The sequence below is a fragment of the Leptidea sinapis genome, chromosome 7 (assembly GCF_905404315.1).
Source record: "Leptidea sinapis chromosome 7, ilLepSina1.1, whole genome shotgun sequence".
NCBI classification, from domain to species: Eukaryota; Metazoa; Arthropoda; class Insecta; order Lepidoptera; family Pieridae; genus Leptidea; species Leptidea sinapis.
In genome coordinates this window covers 3,287,162-3,297,707 of record NC_066271.1, presented here as the reverse complement: position 1 = coordinate 3,297,707, position 10,546 = coordinate 3,287,162, and the positions used below count along the sequence as shown (strand labels likewise).

Below are 10,546 nucleotides of genomic sequence, written 5' to 3'. Positions count from 1 at the left end.
ATTGCTGTTTTAAAGGAACTTTCTTCCACGAACAACTAAGCTGTGGATTAAACTTCCTTGTGTGGTGTTTTCAGGACGATACGACATGGGTACCTTCAAAAAAGGCGCGTACACTTTTCTAAAAGGCCGGCAACGCTCCTATGATTCTTCTGACGTTTAAGAGAATGTAGGCGGCGGTGATTACTTAACATTTGGGACACCACGGTGGCGTAACCACTCGTCTCTACCAACAAAATGTATACAGCCCTGTAGAGAGTTACTCAGCTGGTGTCCATTTGGTTGCGCAACTAATTTGGTGGCGCGACCAGCTCGGGCGCGTCATGATTCTGGTGTCTGTATGGTGTCTATTTTGGTAGCCCAGTGAAATATTGCCCTTATATTAAAAAAAGTTACCTCCATATTTGGAGTCGGCTTTTATAATAGAGTAACATATATAAAGCTATTAGTGCGTAAATCAGAGCGCTGCCAGTTTGCCCCCCTCTTGTATAAACAAATCAAGCTCCCTTCTCATCTTAAGAAAAACTTCAAAAGAAAACGTGTGTGTCTCGGGACGCCCTACATAAGTGATAACTTAAACTAATCTAAGTTGAACTATCAAATATTGAAACAATTTGACAAATTGAGAAAAGCTTAGATTATTACTCAAATTTTATGCATAAGAAAAGGTTAAAATTAATAAAATCTTTTATTGATTATAAAATATATTTCATTCGTAGTTACAATTCTTGAATGTGTACATTATTAGCATCATTATTTGATCCTATAAAAGTAACAATTGGTTAGAGTCAGAGAGGAAGAGCCTGCCTACAGCTGCCGTATTCGTGAGAGAAAGGGAAGCACTGGCGCCGTAACGCGTTACGTTACGAAACAGTTTACCAACCCATAAGACGTTATCAATACAAATTCTCATATTTTATTACCTTTTTTTATTAGTAAATAGCCTACCTACATATATCACTATTATGATCACCGAAAATTTTTCGAGTTTTCTTGAGTGTTAATTCCGAGATTATTAATAGAGTCTACTAGAGTCTCGTGCCAGAGTTTGGCGAGTCAACATGTCCTGAGGATGTAGAGGCGAAACACGTGTCGAATAATTGTTTGAAGATGAATATTGGCGGAAATAACATTCAAGAAAACTCGAAACATTTGGATGATTATGGATTTCCGCAAAATAACGCCTACTTCAATAAATTTTCTACCATTATGATACTTAAGATAGATACAACCTTCAATTTTATAATATAATAAACTGTTATATATTACAATGAACATTAATAAATCTGATTCATTTCCCAACCACAAAGACATTAGATATATTTTTATGATTTAATCTAATCAATTTTATTAATCAAATCAAACAGACGCTTTGACATATCAATAATTTTCCTTTGAAGTCCAATTTTTATTATCTATGATATCGATTAAAATTTATCGTATGAAAATCTACATAAATGATGGTTGAATTTTCTTTCTATTACGATTCTGATAGGAGCAGCTTAGATCGCAAGATGTTACTTAAAGTTTTATTGGTATCCGCTGCCTTCGCGGGTGAGTTAATGTTCAAGTTTTCAAAATGTTATTAAACTAATAAATCATTTAAATAATACGACTCAGATAATATTTTAAAAATATCTTAAATCAATAATTTTGTTAAATCTTTTCTATTATTAGTATTAATTGTATACTTATGACAATTTTACATGTGCATTATTTTTATGATTAACGTAAACCAAATATAAATATATTTTGTGTGAAAAATATTCACTGCATAATTTGCCATTAATTACAAAAATATGAAAATGATTATAATAATAATAAAAACGTAATAAATAAATTTGAAAGTATACATACTGTTAACATAGTAAAATTGATAATTACATTAATCTAACAAGTGAGATTTTATTTAATTTACGAAGAATGATAGTGTTACATTGATTTATTCATTATAAAATAAATTGAATATTAACGAATATGGCTTTATGGGCTATCCTAATAATGGACGAAGAAACCAAAAACAAATTAACGAATGTCGGAAATGTCAGAAAATTTCTGAAAACTTTTATTTATTTTTTATTACAAAAGTAGTAATTATTATGTAGTATTTACATCATCTTTGGTAGTAATAAATAAACAAATAGTTATACACTTCGAGATAAATAGTACTGTGCATTTCGAAATATTTTTGAAACCATTTAAAAACCGTAAAATATCAATTCGAAAGTTATCCTGAACTTAGGTGCGGTTTATGAGTCCGTTACTGTACAAACAACAACCTTAAACTGAATGGTAAAATAAATTTCAGTTTGTAACGGAGAGATTGAAGTGGACCCAGCAGCAGCCAAACAAGGGAGTCTCAATTTTTACATAGGCTTTACAAGGTAATAACTAATATAAGTTTAAGCTTTTAGATAAAAATTTAATTACCTACTTATGGGTGAACTGTCCTGTGAATTTATATCAGATCCAAGCAAACACATCAAAAATCATAAGACAACAGAATTATGTTAATAAATTTGCTTCGGTTTTTTATGTTGCTGTATCCAATTGATACATATTCTTCTCTCCAGCACCCTTTGTTTGTCTATACGTTAAAAATTGTAAGTCTATCATACAATACTCATTGACTATTTACAAAATAATAAATTCCAATATTGACTCGCCCTATCTCGTTCAATCGCTTAATTTTAACACTTTTCACAATTCCAGATCAAAAAGGACTTTTTCTCTGTTTGTGTACAAAAATAATACCTCGGATTATAATTCCCTTGTACGTACCCATGTGTATAATTATAATGAATTATCTAATCGAAAAATAAAAATGTAGACATGTATTTAGTCAAAGTTTGGCACAATTCAAGTATTGTGTCAAAAAATCATTTATTTGTAATGAGTTCAATTAATAAGACATAATATTCTTGTTTGTGTTTCTTAAATATAAAAAATAAAAAATATTTAACTCAGTATTTACTTTTCAGGGAGGAGAGCCGCGACGGAATCATTTTCGACAGTACCGTGGACTCAATTGAAACAGTGGGTTTTAATTCAACTTTAACGACAACTATCATTGTTCACGGTCATCAAGGAACAGCATACACTTCGCTTAACCCTACTGTTAAAGATTGTAAGTACTGCCTTTACTGTATTATACTACACTAGCTGACCAGACGCTGCTCTGTCAATAGAAAAAAAATGATATAAGTATTCGGGAATAAGACGCGCATAAGACTGGCGTGGGCAGCTTACTCCAAACTCAAGTTCGTGTTCAACATGAAAATCAGTGCCGACCAAAAAGATCGTATTCACGACCAGTGCATCTTGCCCGTGCTTAAGTATGGAGCTGAGACTTGGGTTTTTACTAAGGAGATACTCCACAAACTTCAGGTGGCTCAAAGGGCAATTGAGAGAAAACTGGTAGGAGTTACACTGAGAGACCGTTAAATGGGTCAAAAGCAGAGCAAAGTGAGCGATGAAACCAAACGTGTTGCGAAATTGAAATAGGAGTGGGCTGGCCATGTCGCCCGCAAGCATGGCTCGTGGTGCAAGGCAGTGATACAATGGAGACCGTGGGGTGAGAAACGCCCGACAGAAATACCGCAGATGTGTTTGTACGACGATATCAAAAGACTGGTGGGAACAAAGTGGTTGGAAACTGCTCAAGACCGGAAAAGATGGCATAAACTGAAGGAGGCCTATACCTTAGAGGTTGACAACGGCTAAAAAAGTGGGTTAGGTTCGGGTGGTCAAAAGGCATCGGAAAAGTGTAATCATATTTAAAAACGTAAAGAATTCTATAAACTGAAAAACGTCAAAAGGGCATATTATCGCATTAAACAACTATATGGTGTAAAATAGTATAATATCTAACTTATTTAAAATAATAAGGATTAACATCGTATTTGTGTAAACAGCAGTAACGTGTTACCGCTTTATAATAATAATAATAATAATCCATGTTTATTTCAGACACACAACCATTTTGCATAATTTTACAAAATCACAATTACAATCAGTCAAAATTACTTAAGAATTACAATTATTTATGAATATTAAGATATTAATATGAATTGGAATAAAAAAAATAATTTCATATCTACAGCTATTTATGGTTGTTAGTATGATGCACATTTAACCAATATTTAACCATGGGATTGTTCAAATAATCAGACAAAGTAGCAATAATTTTGTTGTTAGAAGAGCGTAGCTAGAGGAGTATACGCGACCAAAAGGATGCTATCTCTCCCAGTGGGAGGCTCCTTTGCACAACGGCGCCTATTTCTGCCGTGAAGCAGTAATGTGTAAGCAATACTGTGTTTCGGTCTGAAGGGCGCCGTAGCTAGTGTAATTACAAATGAAACTTAACAACTTATGTCTTAAGGTGACGAGCGCAGTTGGAGTGCAACCGCTCAGAATTTTTAGGTCTTTCAAGAATCCTGAGCGGCATTGCATTGTAATGGGCAGGGCGTATCAATTACCATCAGCTGAACGTCATGCTCGTCTCGTCCCTTATTTTCATAAAAAAAAATTGCGAAAAAAATTTATAATTGCCAATTTTTTAAAGTAATATTATAGTATGCTATCCTTAAGTGATAGACATATGCCAACGTAGACTTTTTCTGTAGACCTATATAAGATATACAATTCCACAAACCTAACAGCAAGGGGTTCTATCACAACGACGCCTATTTCTGCCGTCAAACAGTAATGTGTTTTGGTCTGAAGGGCGCCGTAGCTAGTGCAATTACTGGGCAAATGAGACTAAACATCTTATGTCTCAATTTGATGAGCGCAGTTGTAGTGCCGCTCAGAATTATTGGGGTTTTCCAAGAATCCTGAGCGCCACTGCATTGTAATGGGCACGGCATATCAATTACCATCAGCTGAACGTCCTGCTCGACTCGTCCCTTATTTTCATAAAAAAAATCTAGTCGTATAAAATATGTAAAGCATGTTTGATAAAAAAATTATAAGAAGTGCGAAATATTCCAAAAACCATTCATTATGAAGATAATTTAAAATACATACAACAATTAATTTCTTATAAATTTCCAGCATTACTCATATCCGAAGAAGCAAATGTAATCATCGTCGACTGGTCGCAGTACTCTCTACAGAGCTACACAAACGCTGTATCAGCTGTACCCAGTGTTGGCACATACTTGGCAGCTCTCATTGAACAACTTGTTATAGCTGGCGTCGCTACATTGGACTCTGTTCATATAGTTGGATTTAATTTGGGAGCTCATGTAGCAGGGTACGCTGGAAGGACTCTTAACGGAGAAGTGGCGAGAATCACTGGTAAGAATAATCAAGTCTGCTATCATAGAAGGAGAAACTGCTTCCTTAAACCTACCGTCACTATTTTGGTTTCCAAAGTTGCTTCATAAGATACATAATAGCTTTAAGGGTAAATGTATACACTTCTATAATAAAGTCCCAGCCACTGTTCAGGCATTATCTATAAATAAATTTAAATGTTTTATAAAAAAAATGGTTCTGTCGTAAATCCTATTACTCCACTGTTGAATATCTAAATGATCGGACAGCCTGGGACTAGATTGTGATTATTTTATAGCGATAGAAATGACTGTACAATATTGTATATTTTTATTGAAAAGAGCGCAAAAAAAGAATGCTGGGAGAGTTTCTTGCACCGCTTCTTCTCTCTCAGAGCGCCATTTGTTTCCGAAGCGGTAGTAGTATCTAGTAGTATAAGAATAGACATCAAAAAGAATTCTAAAGGAATCAATTTTGAGAAAATAAATGCCTTTTATGCCTTTTAAAGTGAGCATTTCTACGCATACTGTACGGAGGATATAGTATAAAGAAGATAAGATTTTTTTAGGAAGAGGCAAACTACGAGTCATTTGAAGCTAATCGCATGTCTGGGTCTGCGTATCGATATCTCGAGCGATTGCCAATTGCGCGGTCATCTTTAAGGCAGAGAAAAATTGGCTTTGTAGAAGGCGTCATAATAGCACGCCAATACTCAAAGCTAGTCTATATTCCAGCGCTCTAAAAAGCTCAGGTCCAACCACATATGGAGTATTGCTGTCATCTCTGGTCTGGCGCACCCCAGGATCAGCTTGTGCTCTGTGAACATCTAGATCACTTGGCGTTTCGTTGAGACGCTTGTGTTTAGTTGTGTGTCTTAAGCCGTGTTTGACCTGATTTATGCCGAATTCCACCTTCGCAAACACGCGACAAATTAGGATATAATCCCCACTATCTGGATGTCTGGCGTCCTACAAAGCTGTGGAATGAGCTGTCTTGTGGGGTGTTTTCGGGACGATACCATATGGGTACCTGCAAAAAATTGTGCCTACACCTTCCTTAAAGGCCGGCAATGCTCTTGTGATTCCTCCGTGATCACTTAACACCAGGTGACCTGACCCATACACTCATTTGTCCTCCTTTACCATAAAAAAATAATGATAATTTTGTGGCGTGTGGTGGAATTGGGCGGCAGGAATCAGATCATTTAGCTCTTTGGAACACTCCTCGTTATAAATGAGGAAGAAAAAGAAACAGAACAAAGGCTCTACGAAGTGCCAAGTGGGAATAATGTCCAACGAAAACAAAGCTTGCCTTACAGATCTCAACTGTTACTTCTGGCTTAGAGCTCTGGCATTGTGCGGTAGTTGACAGGGTCTTTCCACTATCTTGGTGCGTTAGTCTTCTCCTTTGCCGTATGGGCAACGGTGAATTCCCCAAGTGCTGCGGCGGCGAGAGACCGCGGTTGCTCTAAAAAAGTCTAGTGGACCTCCCACTACCTTCTTCTCTTTTTTAGTATTTTCAAGAAATGCTAACATGGTTTCGTGATACCAGACACCTGAGGAATAGTTTAATAGATGTATAAAGATGTATGAAAAACATGCAGTTGTCTCTTTTTCAGTAAAGAATTGTAATCAAATTCTGAGGTCATTTCTATGTTTTACATAACTCCATCGTGTTGGTTAAAATAGTTCCATTCGGCATGTTGCGCTTCGACATATGTTTTTCCACATGTGCGAAAATATATTGGCTTTTATTATTACCAATTGTTTTCATTCGAGGTATTCAGTTTTTCCGTTGTCATTTAAATTGCCATTTCTCTTTCAGGACTAGACCCATCTGGCAATCAATGGGGAACGAACTCTCAACGCTTAAGATCATCTGATGCAAAGTATGTTGAAGTAATTCATACTGATGGAAGTGGTCTGTTCGCCAATGGTATCGGAACTCCTCTGGGACATGTAGATTTCTTCCCCAATGGTGGGCAGAGTCAGCCTGGGTGTCTGCTATCAAGTGATTGCAGTCATAACCGTGCCTGGGAACTCTTCGCTGCAACTCTACAATTTGACCACCTACTGGCCAATCAATGTACATCTTTAAATGAAATGTGGTGGAACAAATGTAGAGGATTCACAATGCCAATGGGAAAAAATACTTTATCGAAGCTTGGGTAAGAGATTCTTATACTTACTTTCATTAAGAACTTTACTTACTAAATTTTTGACTAAATATTATTCTTTCATCATGACTTAAGCATTTTTTACTACGTACATATTTCTTCTTAAAATAAAAACTATTTTCTTAATAAATATAGAAGTCGTTAGTCCATAAAACCCAGATATGTAATTTATTTTTCTGCTTTCCAGGAGCGGTATCTACCGCGTCAACACAGGAAGAACATACCCGTATTAAATTGTTAATTGCAGTGCTGTACATGATTTTCTGTTTTGTTTTCACATATACATCTGAAAATTGGTATACGAAATCATAAGGAATATATTATGTTTTTAAAGTGATAACCCTCACTTCTAGGATTAAAACACAAATAAAATTTGAAAAACAAAATTTTATGAACGATGCGGGATTCGAACCCACGACCTCTGGCGTTCCGTGCCGGTGCTCTAACCAACTGAGCTAACCGTTCGAGTGACGTATCGTCATAAAATCTTGTATGCTTTGTTCAACTCTCAGGTTGTGGCTTCATCTACAGGATCTACTTTACAGTTGATAACCTGCTCAACCCTAATATTTGGATATTAGGAATTATCCCGCATCGTTCATAAAATTTTGTTTTTCAAATTTTATTTGTATACGAAATCATATTAATTTAATAAGTTTGATAAGGATTATCCTCTTATATTATTGTAAAATTTAAAACATTTTGTAAATAAACTATTTATATATTTACATGGCACTACTTTCTTTTACCTAATTAAATACTATTTCAATGAGAGTTTTCATCATATGTCGTCAATAAATTACATTTATAAAATGGTATTAAGGACTTTGAAAAGCAACCGCTACCGAGGATGAAGCAAGCAAACGCTTCTTCAAGTTAAGAGGATTTATTTTTCTTTTATGGCGCAGTCGTTGTACGATTTCCCCTTTTTGAAGTGCATTTCATTGAACATTTTCATGTTAAATACAATTCAAGTGCTTTTAAGTACGACTTATTTTTATTATATACAGTCATTTTATTAGTTGTGAGACCTTCAAGAATCATCTGCAACGACCCTTCTGAAATAACGTTATATTACCTTTTGCATTCAGTATATATTTTAGTAAAACATTTAAAATAAATCAAATCTTTTATTTGCTTTTGTGACAAAAAAATCAATGACAAGTGATTCAATAATATTAATAAACATGAGTGAATTCTATTGAATTAAGAGTTATTTTGCGGAAATCCTTAAATATGCAAAAAATTTTATCCAAAAACTACATCAATGCATATTAAGTCCACTAGGACTTCATATGCAGTACCAACCAGTAGTAGTAATGTACCATAATGTAATGTATGTCGTGCTCATGACGTCAGAACATATAAATGTATACTCGCGTAATACATAAGACAATCTCTTCATCAACTATGATCGCCTGGTACCAAAACAGTGTATAATACTTCCGATCTCATTCTCTGGCCAGCTGAATTCTATAAATTTACTAGTTTGTGTCTCTATCGTCTCGCTTTTTCGGTTCATCGAGTCCTAAATCAAAACGATTCTAAAGAAGTTTTACTTCAAAAAGTTTAAGTTTTACTCTTACTAGTACTATACGTTTGAAAAAAACATTTTTCTTTCTTTCTTTCTAAAGGTAATGCTCAGAATTTTGGGCTTGCAAGTATACTTATCTGTGACGGCCAAACATAAGTATCATATAATAATAATAATTAAACGGTTTTTTTAGTTCAAAAAGTTTACAGACATTTTATAACTAATAACAATTTGGACATTAAAGAACCATTTTGGTTCTTTAATTAAGTACCCGCTCTGGTATGTTTAGACATAGAGAGACACCGAAACATTAGAGACTTAGAACTAAATATTTATTGACTAAAAAAAATTTAATAAAAAAACAACCGACTTCAAAAACACTATTTCAAAACAATAGATATAATATGCACTAAAAAGTATAAAATAAGTGCGTATTTTTATACAATCTAATTAATTTATCTAATTCTTGTTACGATTATTGTCTTTTTGGAATCGGTGTCCTTCCGCCGCGACTCGCTCTCGCTTCTCGCCTCTCGCCTCTCGCCTCCTCACAACTCAAGCACATCTCACCTATAACTATATTTGTAGTTACAAACCTATCTTGGATGACACCGACTCCTAAAATTACAATAATCGTAACTAGAATTAGATTAATTAATTTGATTGTATAAAAATACGCAATTATTTTTATACTTTTTAGTGCACATTATATCTATTGTTTTGGAATAGTGTTTATGAAGTCGGTTGTTTTTTTGTTAATTTATTTTTTAATTTTTGATTTTTAGTGATATTAAAGTACACTAACAACTTGTATAAATATGGGCAGATATACTAAATTTTTCAATGCAGCAATAAACGGAAGCGCTTAATTGTAGAGTTCCGTTACTTTGCCACGGATTCCGTAATCAGAACCTAACCAAACTCTCACCAAACTATCTTTGAAGTATATCCTTTCCAATAATAAAAGAATCATCGAAATCGGTTGGCGCGATAGAGTTATTCGTAAATTTATCATCCAATTTGCTATACGTATGTATAGCAAATTTAAGCCTTTTATGATTTTTCTAATGGATGCCATTGTCAGATCTGGACCAAATTACAATGGGACCACACGGGAAGCACCAGCTTTCAAATAAAAAAAAGAATTATAAAATTCGGTTCACCCAGTCGATAGTTTTGAGGTAACAAACATAAAAAAACATACCGACGAATTGAGAACCTCCTCCTTTTTTGAAGTGGGTTAAAAATAGATATCATCCCCCAAGTGTACTGCTACCATAAACATTTTTAGTGAAAATAATAAAATATCACATGCATTACATGAATATTTTCCTCGTCTCGCCAAAACTTGTCATAAAAAAATTAGTGTTAAATTACATATAATTAAGTATATATTAAGAAAGATTAAGATAATCGAACACAAGGTGACTTTTATAGAATACATTGTCATTTTGACTGGTTCTACAAGGTTTTTTTGTTTACATTTTCTCACCAGCATTATGTGAGTATATAACTGACCGTGAGATGTTTACATTGGTTATAGTGTGATCTGTGAAGAA

At 34.4% G+C, this 10,546-nt stretch overlaps 1 protein-coding gene across 1 annotated transcript; it reads left to right on the top strand.

The window, feature by feature from the left end:
- The first annotated feature begins 1,488 nt into the window (after window positions 1–1,488).
- On the top strand, window positions 1,489–8,181 carry LOC126965427 (phospholipase A1 member A-like). The gene is made up of 6 exons (XM_050809036.1): window positions 1,489–1,551; window positions 2,306–2,381; window positions 2,979–3,124; window positions 5,053–5,298; window positions 7,102–7,444; window positions 7,641–8,181. Exons 1-6 carry the CDS (start codon window positions 1,512–1,514, stop codon window positions 7,684–7,686), a joined length of 897 nt encoding a protein of 298 aa, XP_050664993.1. The 5' UTR covers window positions 1,489–1,511; the 3' UTR covers window positions 7,687–8,181.
- The last annotated feature ends 2,365 nt before the right edge of the window (window positions 8,182–10,546 follow it).

Coding starts and splice junctions, on each gene's coding strand:
- LOC126965427 (XM_050809036.1), top strand. CDS start 1,512: ATGTTACTTAAAGTTTTATTGGTATCCGCTGCCTTCGCGG. Junction 3,125..5,052: donor TAACCCTACTGTTAAAGATT/GTAAGTACTGCC, acceptor ATAAATTTCCAG/CATTACTCATATCCGAAGAA. Junction 5,299..7,101: donor AGAAGTGGCGAGAATCACTG/GTAAGAATAATC, acceptor TTTCTCTTTCAG/GACTAGACCCATCTGGCAAT.